This window comes from Mirounga angustirostris, unplaced genomic scaffold (assembly GCF_029215605.1).
Source record: "Mirounga angustirostris isolate CCGP_5_RB_7025 unplaced genomic scaffold, mMirAng1.0.hap1 SCAF_7, whole genome shotgun sequence".
Lineage (NCBI taxonomy): Eukaryota > Metazoa > Chordata > Mammalia > Carnivora > Phocidae > Mirounga > Mirounga angustirostris.
In genome coordinates this window covers 36,937,242-36,956,483 of record NW_026991715.1, presented here as the reverse complement: position 1 = coordinate 36,956,483, position 19,242 = coordinate 36,937,242, and the positions used below count along the sequence as shown (strand labels likewise).

Here is a 19,242-nt window from a genome sequence, read left to right as displayed (position 1 = left end):
GTGAAAGTCAGGAGGACTCTTTAGTATAAACCATCATTGTGGTTAAGGCAAGAGAGGGAAGGCGTGTGTTGAGATGGCTGCAGTCACAGTGGACAAGAAGGAGAAGGTACATGACCATGCCACAGGGAGTAATAAAAAAGACTGGAAAGGGGGTTGAAATTGGCAAAATTTCTGCATTTAAGCCCAAGTTACTAAGCATAGAAACTTAGAAATAAGTTCCTTTTGTCAGTTGGGGCAGAAATGAGCAGTGTTTGGTTTCCTTTTTTTTTTTTTTTTTTTTAAAGATTTTATTTATTTATTTGCGAGAGAGAGAATGAGAGACAGAGAGCATGAGAGGGAGGAGGGTCAGAGGGAGAAGCAGACTCCCTGCCGAGCAGGGAGCCCGATGCGGGACTCGATCCCGGGACTCCAGGATCATGACCTGAGCCGAAGGCAGTCGCTTAACTGACTGAGCCACCCAGGCGCCCCAGTGTTTGGTTTCCTTAACATCTTTATTCAAGTGTTTCACAGCAACTGTATTACAGATTACAATAAATGTTCAAAATTCCAGAATTCAAAAACAGTTCACTTCAAACTAATGTAAAATGAAGTCAAATACAAACCATCAGTTTAACACAATTCTAAATTAAACTACAAACCCGAAATAGACCATAGCTGATAAAGTCTACTTAATCTTACAAACTGGACATATATGACTGAAACCCAGGATGACTCCCACAGATGCTGGGACCAGCCTAAATTCAAGCTTACAGGGTGATTGCAGATAATTATAATTACAATGGCCTTCAGCTCTGGACCCCATAATGAATTTACCTACTGAACAGCACGGTAGCTTAACCAACTTGATTGGCACCTGACTCCCTAAAAATAAAATCCAGTCAAACTACATATATACATTGGTATATGAGAAAAACCAAATCATGAAAAGATAGGGAAAAAAACATTACATGTGAGATGTGAGCTCAAAAACACAACTCCACAGCCATCAGTTTCAACCTTCGGTATCTAGTGTGATAGACATGAGGAGAAGGTAGTAAGCATGCCATTGTGTCACACCTGTTCTTGAATTCTTTGAAGAGGTCACATTCCTAATTCTGTATGTACCAGGCCATCATTATCCCTGTGTGCTCTTAAGAAGTGAGGAACACACATCCTCACTCCACAACATCGTTACTGGTTAAAATTCATGTCTGCCGATGCAGGGAACAGAGCTGAACACATGCAGCCTATGGTTTCAAGTTACCTAACACAGTGACCAGACTGAGGACTGATCCTTCCAAAGACAAAGAAATACATTTCTTCCATGAAACATGTTAGATCAGACTTGAAGAAAGAAACGTAGACAAGGGTGACCATATAAATAAATACACAGGACTGAAGAAGCTTTTTGCAGACCCAGATGTATTCTTCCCTACCTATACCTCCAGCCCCACCCTGGGAAACATGGGCAAGCTCTTAGAGTTTACTGATGGAAGACCTTCATTTTTCAGTCAACAGCTAAGCCCAGAGATGTTAAGTGACAGGCCATTGGTGTCTCAAAGGTGTGACAAAGGCGTTACCTTCTTCATGCATCCTTTACTGAAAATGCTCCTGGCTTATTAGAGTATAGTGTTTGGTGCTCTAACCTTCTCCCCAAGATGAGTGCGCATAAATGATGCATAGTTTGGGGAAACTGTCTTAATATGCACTTGAAGCTAAAACCAGTAGAACCCTCTCTCAACAAAGGCAAAGCAAAGAGAATCATCGGCGTTTCTTACTAAACAACAAAATGTATGCTAGTTAAAACCATTTAACAGAAATACTGTGAAAGCCTTCCACCAGACAATTTTTCTGTTTGATTTGAAAACTAGTCCATAGCTTATTATCAAACACATCAGTAATCCTTTAGCTAATGCAGGGATAAATGGGCAGTCAGAAAATGTAATCACCTCGTGTGTGCAGCGGAGTATTTACATTCTTCCTAATGAAAAGAGATAAGAAAAATGCAGGTGACTTCGGTGTGTAAAAACCACCTTTTAGGGCCAGTGCTAGAGGGACAAATAAATTAATCACTAGACCTGTATAGTCCCTGGTGTCAGCTCTGTTTTCAGTCTCCCTTTGAACTTATCTTGAATCAAAGAATATTTAAGGCTGCCTCAGTAGGGTGCTTGCTCCACTTAACCATAGTTAAGAGGTTTTAAAATATGTTTCTGGTCCTTGTTGAATTTATGGCACAGGGCTCTTAACCTCAGCATTATTGACATTTGAAAGTGGGTAATTCTTTGTTGTGGAGGATTGTCCTGTGCATTGTGGGATGCTGAGCAGCACTCCGATCTTTTCTCACTAGATATCAGTAGCATTTCCCCAGTTGTGACAATAAAAAATGTCTCCACCCATTGCCAAGTGGGGACACCCGGGGGGGGGGGGGTGTCAAAACTGCTCCCAAATGAGAACCACTGGTTTATAGTACTTGGACAAAAACTGGTAAGCCTATGAGAAGACACCTGTTCCATGTGTAGTTGGTAAAAATCCAGTTGTAGTAGCTTTATTTTCAGGATTTTCTCCCCATGGTAATTAATACTCATTTTCTGAGGTCATACTGTTTTTGCCTTTTTTTTTCTCCAAATAAAAAATGTTGATTTAATTCATTTAACTTGAAGGCTAAACCAACACCACCATTTGGGTTTGTAATGTTTATCATCCCTGTTCCGTTGTCTTTGGGGGGAGAAAGCCTCTAACTGAGTAAGCAATACTGGATCATTCTGCCAGGCACATTATAGTCCCCATTTAGAAATAGGGCAGTTGAGATTGAGAGAGATTAAAAGGTCACCGAGCTACTACATTGCAGTTAGGTTATGAATTCTCGCCTGCCTTAGAGTCCCGACTATTCTCTGTAACAGCAGTTCTCTCTATGTAGTCCACAGACCCCTGGGAGTCCCCAAGATCTTTTCAGAAATACATTCAAGATCATACACAGTCTGTTTGCCTTTTTCACTGTGTTGACATTTGCAGTGATGGTCCAAAAGCAATGATGAGTAACACTGCAGGCATCTGCGGGTACAGTAGTCATTGTCTTCACTGCTATGCGCGCACAGTTCAAGAATGTCCTGGAGGACGCAAAATATTACTGATTTTCTTAAACCTCCGCTTTTGACAATGTCCCTTTACTATCCATCTGTGTGACAAAATGGGAAGATGCATAAAGCTGATTATGCACTTAGGCTGCACACAGCACTTAGGCTTGTGTGAAAGAGAGGAGTAGGTGTAAGATTGTTTATGTCGTGTGGTGAAGAGCCACCTTTTTCATGACCTACCGTGAGTAAACTCTGGTGTTTAGCCTTGGGTGCTTGGCAAAGGTTTTCTCAAAAATGATTGAAGTGAGGTTATCACTTCACAGAAGACAACTGACAGTATTTGTTGCTGGTCTATAAAAATTTGAGCTTTCAAACAAAATTTAGAACTTTTTAAGACTTCTGTCTGCCACTGTGAGCTTGACAGATGTGACTCTTACATTGTTTAATGAATTGTGTCAATATTTGGAAAATCTGCCTAACTCAGTGAAACAATATTTTCCAAATGACTAATGCATGACGGTACGAAATCATGCATGGGTAAAAGATCCATTCAAAGTGCAAGACAGACCAGTGGATGTTAATGTAACAGCATCAGAAAAAGTTCGCTGATAGGGTTTCACATTGCACATTGCAGCACTAACCTTTAAAAAACCACAGTGTCGTATTTTGAGGTAGAATCACAAAGAATATCTACAATTATCTGAACTTCTAAGCTCCTGGAGGACCATTAACCCTCCCCTGGCTCATAGGGAAGGGTGTTGATAGCACTTCTCTTCCCTGCAGTCCTCCAGGCAGTCCCATGTTACAGGAGGCAGATAAAAAATATTCACCAAGTTTCAAGGTTCATTATTTCAGTGACGCATTTCACCCACAGTGTGACTCACATATGTGATATGACCTCCGTATCGTCCCAGTGCCTGCTATTCACGTGTCGTGAATGTGGGCTAAATGAAAGGATGTAATTTACCCGCACATTTTTCATGCTCCTCAAGTTGTGATTAGTTCTCACAATCCATCCATGAGCCTCCTCTCATCACTTGTTTCTCTTGCAGGAGAACTGAAGAGAAAAACCCAGCTTTGCATGTGTTGTTGTTGTTGTTTTTCCTCTCCCAACTCTAATGTAAACCCCATGACCTCAGGAACAAGCTGGTGTTGAGCGCACTCTCCACTGTAAATGGGCAACAGCGTTCAAGTATGCGTTTGGAACAAGGCATTTTGTTCCTAGGAGTTTTCACTTAAAAGAAAGCACTGTGGATAAAGTCAGTTCGTAAGAGAAGCTCTTAGCATCTTCAGAACATTTGGCACAGCTGTTGGCACATGCTGATCAAAGACCCAGGACACGGTAGCTTTTCTATTCAAAGGGGTGTGAGACACACTCGGAGTCTTATGTGCTCGCTCTTTCTTCCTGTCCTGTATTTGCCATGTGTCCCTCTTAAAAGATGGCGATTCCATGTGGTTTGCTTGTCGTGCTGGCCCTTCGGTTGGACTGGAGTCCTTCAGCGGTATCATAGGGTCGCCCTTGGAGCTGCATACCGTGTTGTCCTCATCCGCGTTTCCCAGTGGTGTTCATCATGGGCCGTGTGTCTTCATTTGTGTGCGACAAGTACGGACTGCTTCCACTGCTGTCTGTGGTACTCTTGGCAGTTACACACACACTCTGTGCCGACGTGAGGTAGCGCGGAAGGACTGAGGGGAGGCCAGGAGGTGGACTGGAGTTACAGATCCCTAACTACGCTTGCATTGGTGCATTTGCTCATGTCATTTGCCCTTTCCGTTGCCGCCGGTCGCTCGTGGTTCAGCGTATGCTCTAATTTATGATAGAATCTGGGAATACTGTCCTGGGTTTTAGGCTCTATCCTACTTTCCACTTATATAATACTTACATAATGCTTTTTCCTAAAATCTCCAGTTTTCCTGAAACCGCAAAGAAGGAACATCTACAGAGTGCTTGCTCGATGCAGGAACAATGTGCTAGATGTGTGTATTCTCCTGTTTTCCCAGTGAACGCGCGCACGCACGCACACATAGGTGATGTCCTACTTCCCAGTCCGCTTGTGGAAACTGAGGCTCAACGCAGTAGCCACCAGCCCAGGGTCACACAGGCCTTTCAGTGGTAGGGCAGGGACCCGAAGCATGTCGGTTTGACTACAAACAGGCCCCCTGATCACCCTCCTCCTCTCGTGCGGCCTCATCTCGGGGTGACGCCCCCCTTCCATAGGGCTGCTGAGAGGCTCGACGAGGTTGTACTCATGAAGCCTTTTACAGCTAGAGGACAGGCACACCTCGGTGCAGGGCACTCTGCTTTATGCACTTAGGGTTGGCACAGAGCTTCAGTTTGTAAAAAATGCGAAGTCAAGCAAGCCTTTCCGTGCCATTTTTCCCACAGCATTTGTTCATTTGTATCTCTGTCACATTATGGTAATTCTCTATTTCAGATTTTTTCTTTACTATAGTTGTTATAGTGATCTGTGATGGTGACTCGCTGAAAACTCAGATGATGGTTAGCCTTTTTTAGCAATGAAGTATTTTTAAATTAAGGTATATACTTTGTTTTGGGGTTTTTTTTTTTTTAAAGATTTTATTTATTTGTTAGAGAGACTGTGCACAAGCAGGGGGAGCGGCAGGCAGAAGGAGAAGCAGGCTCCCCACTGAGCAGGGAGCCCGATCCGGGGCTCGATCCCAGGATCCTGGGATCATGACCTGAGCCGAAGGCAGTCGCTTAACTGACTAAGCCAGCCAGGTGTCCCTATACCTTGTTTTTGTAGACATAAAGCTCTTGCACACCTTAATAGACTACAAAATAATATAAATCTAACTTTTACATGCACTAGGAAACCAAGAAAGTTATTTGACTTGCTTTCTTGCGATACCCCCGTCCCTGCTGTCTGTGGTCTGGAACGGAGCCTACAGCGTCACTGAGCTACGACTCTACTACAAAGCACTATTTGAAAAAAAAAAAAGATACATACACGTATGTGTTTGTAATGTATGTCAACACATATAATTGGTTGAGGAAAAATTACAGAAGCAACCTTTCAAGTCTTTAAATGTTACTACTCATTTTCCATAAACAACTGCTTGGTCTCTAAAAATAGCTGTCAGATGACAGAGATGGGCTGAGCAGGAATAGGAGCGTCTTCAGGACGTAAGCCAAAGAAGTTTTTGCTTCCCTGACACATCACTCTGCTCACTCCCTCAAAGGCCCTCCTACTTCCCTGTCACACTCCGGCCCAGAGCGGCAGCTCTGCATTAGTCACAAGCTTCCGTCCATCCAGGGCACCTCACGCCAGACCTACAGCAGAGTCACTTCAGGTGGCTCTCTCCCGTTGTAGGCTGTCAGCATGTGCTCCGTCCACTCTCCCAAACCCAGCAGAGAATCGATACCTTCTGAGAGAGAAGTCTCCAGAAGTTCCTGAGAGTGTGCACAGAACATCATGGAACTCCGGTGGGGGGGGGGGGGGGGGCGGCGGGGACACTGTCCATTTGACAGAAGCCTCTTCCACAGACAGAGGATCGGCGGGGGGCAGCAGCTTCATTTGCGGATAGAATTGAGAGGAGCTTTTGGGCTTGTAGAAGATCTCCAAAACAAATGAGGAATAGAGGATCTTCAAACACCAGAACAGCACTCAGCAGGGTGAGAAGTCCGCAAAAGGAAAAACGGGAGCTGGGCGGAGCAGCAGATTCCCCCTTTCCTCCCTTTTCTTGAGGCCGTCCCTTCCTGAGTGGGGAGGGCAGAACAAGGGTCCCCCTGCGGAAGCCCCGCGCTCTTTCCGCTCTCACCGTGAGCCAGCCGCGGGGCTGAGAGACAGTCTGGCTCCTGCGTCCCCCCTAAGCCGCAGGGTCCGCCCAGACGACCCCGGGAATGACATGTCGGCCCAGGCTCACGTACTGTAAAAAGCTGTAGTTCCCGGGCAGGACGTAGGCAGAGCTGTCCTGAGACATGAATGAATTTAGAAAGATGCCTGTACAAGATCTTAAAAATAAAAAATCAAATTGACGTCCTAAGCAATTAAAGGGCTAGGAGGCATCTTTTCGAAGTGACGGATGCATACTGTGTCTTGATCCCGGTGGGAGATGCAGGCTATCCGGCAAGCCAGACTCATCAGCTGCACACTTAGAAACGGTGAGTGACGCCGTACGCACAGGACACCTTCATAAAGGGGACGATGAATATAAACAAGCCCTCAGCAACTAACAATTACAGTTTCTAAGTGGATCTCGTTTTCACCATTCTTCTGAGGGAATACTTAAAAAGAAATGACCTCACTCTTAATTTTGTCTGAAAGAAGAATCCATTCTTTGAATATATTTAGGTGGGCAGTTGGAATGCCTACTAGTCCGTGAAGCCAGAGTTCAGTGTGAAACATGCTCGCTGGGGAGTGAGAAGGTAAGAGAAGTGGATTTTGATACTTCTTTGACACTCATGACAGTTACATCATAACCCTGCCCTCTTCCTTCTTTAGCCCTGGGATGAGACCAGATGTCAGCTCTCCTCCATCCAGCTCCTCTGCGGCAACGGGACCACCTCCCAAACTCTGCCTTGTGTGCTCTGACGAAGCCTCGGGCTGTCATTACGGGGTCTTGACTTGCGGGAGCTGCAAAGTATTCTTCAAAAGAGCGGTGGAAGGTAGTGTGTATTTTGAAGAGTTTTATTTTTCCTCTATTGGGTTCTTGTCTCCCAAGGTAGATTTTGAAGTTTCTGTTATTATGTAAACCCCATTCAGGCTGGACGTCAGGAAGATGCTGGTGGGGTGGGGAGGTGGCCTCTTAGGCCTTCCAGTGGGAAAGAGATTTTAAAAAGCAACACAAGCAGAACTAGAATAAAATAGAAAAGTATAAATTCAGGGGCAGGAGTTTGGTCAGAGAACAGAAGGTAACTGTAAGAAAGGGGTATGGAATGGCGTGTGGAATGGCGGTGTTAGGTTCGGGTGGTAACATCATGTTCATTGTACGAGAATTGTGGGCTTTAACTCCCAGCAGGTAGTTGGTTCTGAAACCACCAACTATTCCAGTGTGACAGAAATGAGGGACAGTAAGAACTTATGAAGGGGAAAGTCTCTGGATGGGATTTTTTTTTTTTTTTTTTCCCTATTGAGCCAGGCATCTTAATTCAGCGTAAGAGCTGGTCCCTGTCCTCTGGGTGGTAACGGTCTACTTGAAGTGAAGGATGAGGTAACAGTTTCCAGGTACGGAGGTTAAAATACTGAGAAGCAGGGGTGCCTGGGTGGCTCAGTTGGTTAAGCGACTGCCTTCGGCTCAGGTCATGATCCTGGAGTCCCTGGATCGAGTCCCGCATCGGGCTCCCTGCTCGGTGGAGAGTCTGCTTCTCCCTCTGACCCTCCCCCCTCTCATGCTCTCTCTCTCATTCTCTCTCTCAAATAAATAAATAAAATCTTTAAAAAAAAAAAAATACTGAGAAGCAAGTGATAAACTGCCTGAGGTGGTCAAGAAAGAGGTATTTCAGAGGAGCTGATTTCACTATATGAATATTATATTATGAACTTTACCCTTGTTATGGATTCAGCCTACTGACAAGGGCAATAACACCAACTCCTTCAAGAGAGAGAAATTCATTCCATTATTTTTGGAAATTACTCAAATTACTTATTTCATGTTACCAGTGAATCATCTTGGGAAAAAATCATGTACTTTAGTAACTTGTAAAGCAGGTTGAAGGTAGTGTGGCCTGAATGCATTACCTAAAGCTCTGATTATATTAATTTTTAAAGAAGTGTAATTATCCATTATTATTATTTGCCTAGAGTACTGTTTGCATATCCTTAAGAGTCAGAGGAGTCATTTTCTTTTGTTTGGATTAGTTTGTAACATGAGCCAACTATAAAATTACTCCTGTTACCCCACACAGAGCACAGGGATGCAGGCTTTGCCCAGGTCAGCAGCTGCCGGGTCCTATGGAGGGGTCACATGGAACGCCCAGCCCTCCTGGTACAGAATCCACCACAGACCCAAGAGAGTGAAGCCTGTTCTTGTCCTCACTTTACCTACTTCAGCACTTCACTAACTCATGAGTTATTTCCATGATATAAATACAGTGACAGCAGTAGTAATATTACAGTAACATTAATAAATTGATTTCTGAAAGTGAAATTCAGAATGAGACCATGGAACCTTAGAAGAAAGAATGGTTCAAAAACTATTTTAGTTAAAATGGAGGAGAATGAAAAATCCTTTAAAACAGGGCTATAAATTCAAATGCCTACAGGGACCAAGTGTGTGTCATTCTGGCAAAGAGAAGACATTTGGGGCAAGGAAGGCATGCAGTGATGTTGGAGAGAGCAAGCTTACCTAAAAGCATCCAGGGCCTAACTTCAAAAAGTGTAAACAAACAAACAAATGCTAAACATACCTCCCCAGTAAAATACCACTGCAGGCCCCATGCCCTCTGGGCTTAACCCCTGCTTTAGGATTAAATTCTTATACTTGCTTTTAGGTACAAATTTCATAGACTATTAGCCATACCATTTCAAAATGTTTATGTAGTGTTTAAGTCTGATGGCTCGATGACATAATTAGTAGGAAAAGGTTTAACTGTGGACTGTTAAGTAAATCCTATTTGGATTTTCATTTTCTCAACGGACCTTTCCAGCTCTAAAATTCTGTAATCTTTTGATAACCTAACTCCTAGCAGTTTTACTCTTCCTTTCTAGACATGATGGAAGTGTTTTAAAGCCCAGATACCTACTTTGGAGCACTTTCTTAGATAATTACAGAGATGCCGTTCGTAAGGTCTGCATTACACTTGGCACTCCATTTTCAGCACCTGCTGGAAACAGTGGTTACCCCCGCCCTCAGATTGGCATAATATAAATACCCAAACATTCTGCTGTTTTTAAGAAATTTGCACAAGTTTTATTTATTTATTATCTAAATCCTTGATCTGGGTTGAATGGCTATTTTGAGGTTTTTAACTCAGTATTCTGGGAGTCGCTTTTCTGCATACAGAAGAAAACTTTGGGTAGCTTCACTTCTTTCCATGTATGCTAGTTCAGTGATGCCCTCCCCCCCCACCACGGAGTCCCTCGGACTTACGTCCCCTTTGCACAGAAGTATGTGTAAGCTTTGTTGGTGGGTCCTAATGGCGATAAGCATCCAGTACCCTCAGTGTACCATGAATCCAGTACTACGTTTTAGGTTTGTCACACCGCTGAATTAAGGGCTCTGTGAGCTCTCAGAGGCTGTAGTAATCCCATCTGATCATCCAGGAAACTGAGGCTGAGTGTGGAAGTGGCAGCGCTGGGATCCCACTGACCCTCAGAGTAGATGACCAAAGTTTTCTCGTCTGCGAGTTAGATACAGAGATGAAAGCAGTCCCAAGGGAGTTATTTACCAGCAAGCATTCGCTGAGCGCCCACAATGTGTAGGTGTCATTTGTAAGAGCCTTCTACATAACTGCCTTCAACCCTTGCAGAAGCCCAGCAAGCTAGGTGCGAATGTTCCAGCTTTGCAGATGGGGAAATAAGGGCTCAGAAAATGTAATGAACATTACTGAGATCACACAGCTGGGAAACAGAGGTGCAGTTCATATCAGGGCCTTTCTGGTGCTCATGAGTGCATGTTCTACCACACCACACAGTTTTTGAAAGCAGGTAAAGAAAGACGCTCAAGCTCACAGAGTTCACATTTAAGATGTGGATGTTTCAAATAGGGCAAACCAAGTGCACAAACCCCAGAACATGCCCTTTTTCTTGGCCCACTGTTGTTTTTTAAGCTTAAAAACAACTACTTTACTGTCCCTACTGTGTTAGTTATCTACTGCTGTGTAATAAATGAGGCCAAAAATTAGTGGCTTAAAAGAGCAGGCACTGATTGTGTCCTGCAGTTTCTGAGTCCAGAATTTGGAAGGAGGTGAGTAGCAGGGCAGTCCTGGGCCCCTCACGAATCATATTCAGACTGTAGGCTGGGGATGCAGTCATCCGGCCTGAGACCGGAGGATCCACTTCCAAACCTGTCATACTGCTTGGCAGGAAGCCTCAGTTCCTCGCTGTGTGGGACTCAAGCTAGGGCTGCTCTAGCGGCTGGCCTCCCCCAGAACAAATGATCCACAGGAGAAGCGGACTGTGGAAGCAGTCATGTCCTTGTGACTTAATCTCAGATGTGACATACTGTGACTCCTGCCATATTTTATTGGTCACACAGACCAATTCTGTTATAGTGTGGGAAGGGACTACACAGGAGTGTGAATACAAGGAGGCAGAGACCATTGGGGGCCATCTTGGAGGCTGGCTACCAGACCAACCATAAATGGAAACCAGAATCACTTGCCAAAAATAGGTGGTAACCATAAAAGTAAATACAATACAAACAAAACAATGTTAAAAAAAATTCCAGCTGTCTTGAAGTCTTTTCTCCTCACATCTCCTATTAGGTAGAAGAGGAATTTACAAAGTGGTAGAAGACACAGGAACTCCAAACTAAAATGATTCACTGTCTTATCAGGATTGACCAGGAGTGACTATGAGTGATGCATGTCTTGTAAAATACTGCCCACTAGTTGAAACTCCTCCTTTTATAGATAAGACACAAACACACTTGCCCAGCTTCACAGGAATAGCCAGAAAGGACTAATTTTAACTTATTTAAATTATTCATCAGTGTCCCCCTGATCCAGTAGCTCAGATTCTGTAGGACAGTGATGTTGGGGGATGCTTACAGGGTAGAACTGCTTTATATTTTAACTGCTCCAACTATGGACGCATCCATTGTTCCTACTTTTGCTTTAAAGAGGTTAGGATGGCTGGATTAGTGCTTCCATTTCCTGTCACCCAGAGAAGCCACGAAACATGCATGACACAGAAAGGAATGGAAACAGCTGGTACAGACATTTGGCCTTGGAGGGCAGCTCTGGAACAAAGCTCAACTGTAGGTCACTAGTCACCTCGGTGGCCTACTCCTCACACAGACTAGAACCTGATACAGTTAACCATGTCCCCAAAATACATGCTTAATAGCATGGTGATTTATCCTAGGGACGTGAACAGAGTATGTTTCCATCCAAGTCTTAGACTGTCTCACGAAGGAAGGATCCTTACGCAGAAATCAGAACGAGGTATATTTAACCTAGTGACTTGATAATGATTTTTCTCTTTTCTCTCAAGGTGGTTTCTTTTGAGAAGAGAAATGTTCCGTAGTCCTGTGAATACCATCCCCTCTAGTGTGAGGTTCACGGACTCTGAGTTGCCCAGGGCTCATGTAGCTGCATGGGTCTTGTGCGGGAGGGTCCTTTCAGAGTTTTTGGCAGGCCAGATCCTCAATTTCCTTCAACATTCAATAACCAGAGTAAAAGAAAAGTACAAGAATGTGCATTTTGCAGTGGGTAAGGGTACAGAGACTTTGGGTCTTCTCCTGTTAAATTTTTTTGCCAGGTGAAAACTGCACTTCTGCCTCTTAGCACAGTCTTAAATCCTAGGTGCCAGAAGATTTCAGACAGCAACAATTGTAAATATTTGGGGTCAGTGGTCAATTCAAATATTCGCAGCAGATCCACGTACTAGTTAGTTGGCCAGCGGTGTGCTTTCCCTAACTAGTTGCTGGCAGCCTTCCCATTCAAGATGAAGTGTGTGCCATCGGTCACTTAGAGCTGAAGGGGAAGCACCCTGGATTCTGCAGGTGGTGGCCTAATGCTGAGTGAGAGTCATTTCCCATGTGGGACTCAGTATTTGGGAAGCAGTTTCCTCTCTGTTTAACCCTCCTTAGCATTAAGTGAGAAGTCATAATGAAGGAGTGCTTACAGACCCTCCGTAGCTTTTAAACTGTGCTTGAAAAAGTTTCTGCTTGTATCTCAAACGAGGTGGCCTTGGAGGGCGGTGCCTGGGAAGAGGCAAGAGGATGGTGGGTGGCCACGTGTTCTGCTTCTCCGTCAGGGAGGTGTTCAGTTTGGGAAAATGTACCAGATGCTACACTGAGCATTGGTGCCCTTTTCTCTATGTATATACTGCAGTGACTTTCATGAACTACAGTTATTTGTTGAACAGAGTAAGAGACTTTTTTAAGCTGAGCTCACAGCTCTGTAAAGGCCATGTTAGCAAGTGCACTGTACCTTTCTTAATCGGTGCCTGTGGTCCTAGGCTGTGTTCAAGCCCCAAGAGAAACACAGCAAGTCTCCCCATAAAAATATCCTTTAAAACCTGGGAAATTTTGACAGTGCCTTTGTTTTCCATCTAGGACAGCACAATTATCTTTGTGCTGGAAGAAATGATTGTATCATTGATAAGATTCGAAGGAAAAACTGTCCGGCATGCCGCTATCGAAAATGTCTTCAAGCTGGAATGAACCTGGAAGGTAATGTAAATGCCTGAAAGAAATGGTCTCTGCATGCATATAAAAATGCATTATTTTCCTTTTTAAAATAAAAGTAAGCAAAAGTATTAATTTAGTCATTACAATATATGTGCCTAATATAATTTTATAGGACTGCCTTATAAACTAGGAGTTTTTTAATGAATATTTCATATTCTGCTTAAGTTTTTTTCACCAGCTCTTACGGTACATACAGCCTTCATTAGAGCCAGACTATATACCAAGGAAGTCAACTAGGTAACAGTGGCTTTGAAGCAACATTACTCGTAACTTTTTCTCCTCCCTTTCTGCAGCCTCCAAACTCTTCCCTAGAGTTAAAAATGCTTCCCTGTCAGATGTATTTACCTGTCCATTTTCCTCTCATTCACCTTTTACTTGGCTCTATAGCTGGAGAGATGCAGATGGACGATAAATCTGCCCGGGGAAGTAACTCCTCAAGGAGGTACTGGGATAGGTTTGGTTTTGCTTTCCAAGTAAAGAAGAAACCTGAATTTTGAGTTTCATATCCCTGTTTCTATAACAAGTTGTATAATTAACATTGATCTCATCATTTAAAAAACTTCACTATGAAAGAAGTTTGGAATTCTGCTGTAGTTGAGGACGCGAGGTCCATGAAGGTAGCGGTGGCTATGGAGGAACCCACACGCTTCGTACTTGGGATAGTAGCACTTTCCTTCTCCAGAAGCCACCAAGGAGGCAGGCCAGAGACAGGCACTGAGTCTGACTGTCTGCAGTGAAGGAGTGTACGGTCTACCGAGGTTGCAGAGTCTGTCCCAGAACAGCATGGCGTGCTGCAGAAGGGGCCAGAGCCCCAGGAGCACAAGGAGGGGTGCCTCATTCTGTCCTGGAAAGCTCCCTGGGCAGAAGCAACATTGAATCTGAAATCTAGAAAAGCTAAGGAGAAGTTAGGAAGAAAGGAGGGTGGGCAGGCAGGCAGAGACATCATCGGATTTGTACTTGAGAAAGACTCCTCTTGTCTAGGGAGACCAGCGGAACGACCCTAGAGGTAATCCAGAGAACACATCGTGATGTGGGAGGGAGAAGAGCAAGCGCGTGGTTCTTCCAGCAGAACGGAGACGGGTGCTGGTGTTGTCTAGCACGCACTGTGTGTGCACCTGTTTTCAACTATTAAATAGATTGCTGGGTCTGACTGTGAAGAGGCTCATTCCCCAATTTCACAGACAGATGAAGTGCGCCGTCTTGAAGACAGTCATGACGCACCAGTCACTGAACCCAATGTTTTCTAAGTGTGACTAGGTTGCTTAAACTTGACTGCAAAGGGCCAACACATTAAGCACTGATTTAAAGAAAGTGATAGCAGCCCATCTTCTTGTAGGTGTTACAGAAGCCACAGAGATGAATGGCACATTCATGTAATTCATTTTCAAGGGCCACAGGGATAATTGTTTTGTTCTCTTTATTTCTGCCCTGATTTTACCGAGTTTCTATTTGCTGCTGTCTGACCACTTAAATATATTTTATTTTCTTTATATAAAATTCCTCCTCTCTCTTACAACTCTCTAATAACTACAGTGCCCTCCCTCACTACAAGACAACCAGGGCAGCTGGAGACATCGCAGTTTCTGTTACCACAATACCATCACTGCCCTTTCCAATCAGATTTACTTTAAATGTAAGCATACAGTTGAGACGGAGCTGCAGTTTCTCAAAACACTATTTAAAAAAAAAAGATACATTGTATGGTTTTATAAGATGTCAACGTAAGATATGAGAATAGTGGGGAAACCAGCATTTGTTAAGAGCTACTTCGTGCTAGTCTCTATCCTATTTTCTACTCACAGAGGTTATTTGAGATCCTTACATTATTAAGAACACTTTGGAACAGGGCCAGATTAACCTCTGTCCACTTCTCCATAGTTCTTATCAGTTACTAGGTAGCATGTATGATACGTAACATAATTTTAATTATAAAAAACTGAAAGGCTTTTTAAAAATCTAAATACATAGAGGTTTTCTTGTGTGGTTTTAATGTGAAAGCCTCATTTTTGTCTTTAATTATTCCTGTATATATAAAACCTTTAGTTGGAGTAGGTATGTGTCTGTGCCAGAATTGTTTGGCAGAGCATAACAGAGTGGACCCTTGAACAAATGCAGGTTTGAATTGTGCGGGTCCACTTAAAATGGATTTTTTAAATGTATTTTCTCTTCCTTAGGATTTTCCTAATGAAATCTTTTCTCTGGTTCCTTTATTGTAGGAATGCAGTATATAACAAACAGAATGTACAAAATATGTGTAAATCAAATGGTGTATTCTTGGTAAGGCTTCAACAGTAGGCCACCAGTGACCTTTTTGGAGAATCAGTTATATGGAGATTTTTGACTGCATGGGGTTTGGCGCCCCTAACTCCCACGTTTTTCAAGGATCAACTGTATTGAAGAACAAGAGAGAGGGGTCAAGTGTTTCATTTTGTTGTTTTTTTTTTTACCATAATCTTTAGAAACATTCCCTTTCAGGACTGCCCCAAAATAACGTTGCAGAACAAGTCAGCTCTTCTCAGAGCCTGATTCTCTCCATAAATGTACCTTAGTATCAGAAATGGTACATTTTGATGCCGTTGCCCCCCATACCAAGTAATTCTCCAGATTTATTTTAAGGTGGCCTTTCTCGATGCTGGCAGTTGAGTACAGATAAATCCTCAATGTTTTAACTTCATTTTAGGGTGTATTGTAATCATTCCAAATTACAGCTTTATTTTTGGCATAAAGAACCACATGGAACTTAAAGGCAGGGAGGTTTTTGACATCAGATTTCATACCTAATATTTTTAAGCTAAATTTTAAACTAAATAAGATTTCTTTCTTTCTATTACAAAAGGAGGGAAACTATCAGACTCAAGAACACTTCTGTAGAAATCAGATGCTGATGGTCTCTATGCTCCTAGGAGTCAGGAACTTGATATCAAGTAAAAATCTTAGTCAAGTGCTTAAAAATAGTGGCTGCTGAGATAATTCAGTTAACAACTTCTTAGGTTATATGAAAACATACTAGTCCTCATTCTGGTTCTAGTCAATATTTTTGAGCTTTATTCAAAAGCATTAGTTCTCTCAGGGCTATAGATAAATTGTAAGAAATTAATTCTATACTAAATACAGAAGATTTTTGAAAATCTGCCAGCCTGTCACTGTCCTTCACCCTGTTCTCATGTGGAGTGTAGGCGTTAAGGTGTAGAGAATGGGGGTCTTTAGAGTACTGTCTCAGGGCACTGATTGGGGATGAAGTACTTGCCACGATTTTGAAATGTACCTTTGGTGTTTAAAGTGTTGCCTTATGTTAGGTGTAGTAGCACTTTCTTTTTTTAAAGTTGATCACTCCTCTCTCCAGCTGTACTATCTACATTCAAAATACTCTAAAGCCCTATTCTACCACCAGTGGAGGTAATGATAGCTCTGTAGCACTTAATGGGAGCCACCAACTGTTCTAAGCCTTTTACATATTTTAATTGATTTAATCCACAGCCACCCTTTGAGCGAGGTACCAGTATTACCCTCACTGTACAGAGAGGGAAACTAAGGCCCAGGAAATAACTGGGAGACTCCACCAACTGCATGACAGAGCCAGGGTTTAAATTCTAACATGCTGGCTTCAGATTTATGGTCATTACTACCACACCACACTATGTTTTCAGTAGAGCATGGTAAAAAAAAACAGCTCTGTCATGATCCTTTTTCTGTGTTTTGAAATGTTACGTGAGAATTCTTCAGTTTCTCCCTGTCATATTCAACACAGTACACAATAATGGGACCATTCTGTCATTTTAAGGACAAAGAATCTAACAATTATTAATTTTAAAGGTGATGAATATTTACTTTTGTCTTAGCAAAATGGGTTGTATCCCTGATTAGTGAGGTGGATACATTTCTTCTTTCATATGAATTCTGTTCATTGCCCTTCCTTGGATCTCTGAGTACTTTCTATTTAAGAGTACTCTGTGTTGCCTTCAGCAGCATATGGAGTTAAAAAGAAACACTCTTCATTTGTAACTTCAAGAATATGAATCTGTATTATAATTTGATATAGCTTTACTTTGTACATATGAAAAAGGATGCTTTAGGTTTATGGAATCAATATAAATCTCTTACAAAAGGGAAATTTCCCACTAATAATATATGAAGAAATGTAAAGTTTTCTCTTCATCTCCCCAAATGTTTCTAGACTCAACAGCTCTCATGTAGACATAAAAACTGGACATTTCTGCTGTTGGGAGTTACTGCTTCTAGCATGGGATCTGCAATGTCATCATAATACTTTCTTGAGACGAAGGGGACCCTGTGCGAAGTTACCAGTAATATAGCTCTCTTCCTTAATACCATAATTTTAGGTTAACCCTAAGCCCCAGTATCTAGTCTGCTATTACAAGCTTGGATTCTTTCTTTCAAATGCTAGTGAAAGTACTGCCTTATTGAACCAATGAAAATTTCAACTTTGGAGGGAAAGTGAGACAGAAATTAATTCATGCAAGAATCTCTAGAAGTGCTTTCTTTAGATTGCTTTAGCACAATATTGAAAGACACTTAATTTTATATAAAGGATAACCAATGAAGAATTACCTGGCTTCATATACAAATGGGTTCCTCTTGACTCTTTGCCTTCTCTTCTTCCATGTCACTTTATAATTGATAGTTTCAGAAATTAAAATACTTCCCTGAAGAAACTCTGCCACCCAGACCTTCCCATTAGAACTCATTTCTTGTGTGTATATATATATTTTTTAACACCCACAGCTCGAAAAACAAAGAAAAAGATAAAAGGAATTCAGCAGGCCACTCCAGGAACGTCACAAGAAACTTCTGAAAATCCTGCTAACAAAACAATAGTTCCTGCAACATTACCACAGCTCACCCCTACGCTGGTGTCCCTGCTGGAGGTCATTGAGCCTGAGGTGTTATACGCAGGGTATGACAGCTCTATCCCAGATACGACTTGGCGGATCATGACCACACTGAACATGTTAGGTGGGCGGCAAGTGATTGCGGCAGTGAAATGGGCCAAGGCGATACCAGGTAAGCCTCGGAAGGGGACTTGGCGAAGGTACAGAGCTGTATAGTCTTCAGCAGGGGCACTCTGGCTCTGTCCATCCAAGTCCCACGACCTGCCCTGTTTTCTCCTCCTCAGTTCTGGGGCCTGACCAGGGCAGAGGCCAGAAAGCATGGGAGTGGAGAGTTTATAATAAAACTCGTACACTGCTCCCTGCTTTTCAGATTGTTGCTCAGAGCAGAGTGATTTGAGGTCAGACAAGGTCCTGTCAGAACTAGAGTCACAGCACCTACTCAGAATTCCTTTTTCACCCAAATCTAGGCAAGAACATGTAGAATACTTCTCAGAACTTCATTTGTTTTCCTTCAGTGTATCACTTTTAAGACTCAGGGTAAAATTGGTAAAAATCAGGTATGGTGACACTTTGTCAGGATGTACTAAACTCTTAACTGGATAAATGGAATGGAAATCTGAGCTCATCTCATTTTTAAGATCATATGAAATTGAAGTCCCCCTGTTGGAACTTGGTGTGGAACAGCAGAGGTCCACGTCGGTGTCAGCCAGACTTTACGGCTGCAGATTTGACAAGCTTATGTTCACTCTGATAGAGAAGAGACAGAGCAAGAATGAAGTACCCTGACCTCCTGTCATTCCTACTCTTGTATTCCTACTCTTGTCAAGAAGGAAAGAGGTGTAACTATCAGGGGACATTTTTAAAACTAAATTCATTGAGTAATGTACCAAGTCAGGACTCAATTTGCTTAAACAGGGAGAAAGTGACAATAAGTTTTATTACATTGGATGCTATTAAAAAGCACTTGTGGGCTTTGATCTGAATGTGTCAGATGACAGAGGAGAACTATGCCCCCTCGGTGC

The 19,242-nt window shown here is 42.7% G+C and overlaps 1 protein-coding gene across 10 annotated transcripts in view; it reads left to right on the top strand.

Moving 5' to 3' along the window:
- The window catches only part of NR3C1 (nuclear receptor subfamily 3 group C member 1), a 133,536-nt gene that overhangs the window by 97,856 nt on the left and 16,438 nt on the right, over positions 1–19,242 (top strand). For 9 of the 10 annotated variants that reach the window (XR_010413050.1, XR_010413049.1, XM_045894546.3 and 6 more), the window contains 3 exons: positions 7,517–7,683; positions 13,236–13,352; positions 18,114–18,392. Coding sequence is in view for 8 of the 10 variants with exons in the window: in XM_045894546.3 (XP_045750502.1) it covers positions 7,517–7,683; positions 13,236–13,352; positions 18,114–18,392 (563 nt within the window). In the remaining 2 variants the exon portion in view is untranslated. The remainder of the gene's footprint in view (positions 1–7,516; positions 7,684–13,235; positions 13,353–18,113; positions 18,393–19,242) is intronic. The other variant, XM_045894581.3, reaches the window with a different exon arrangement.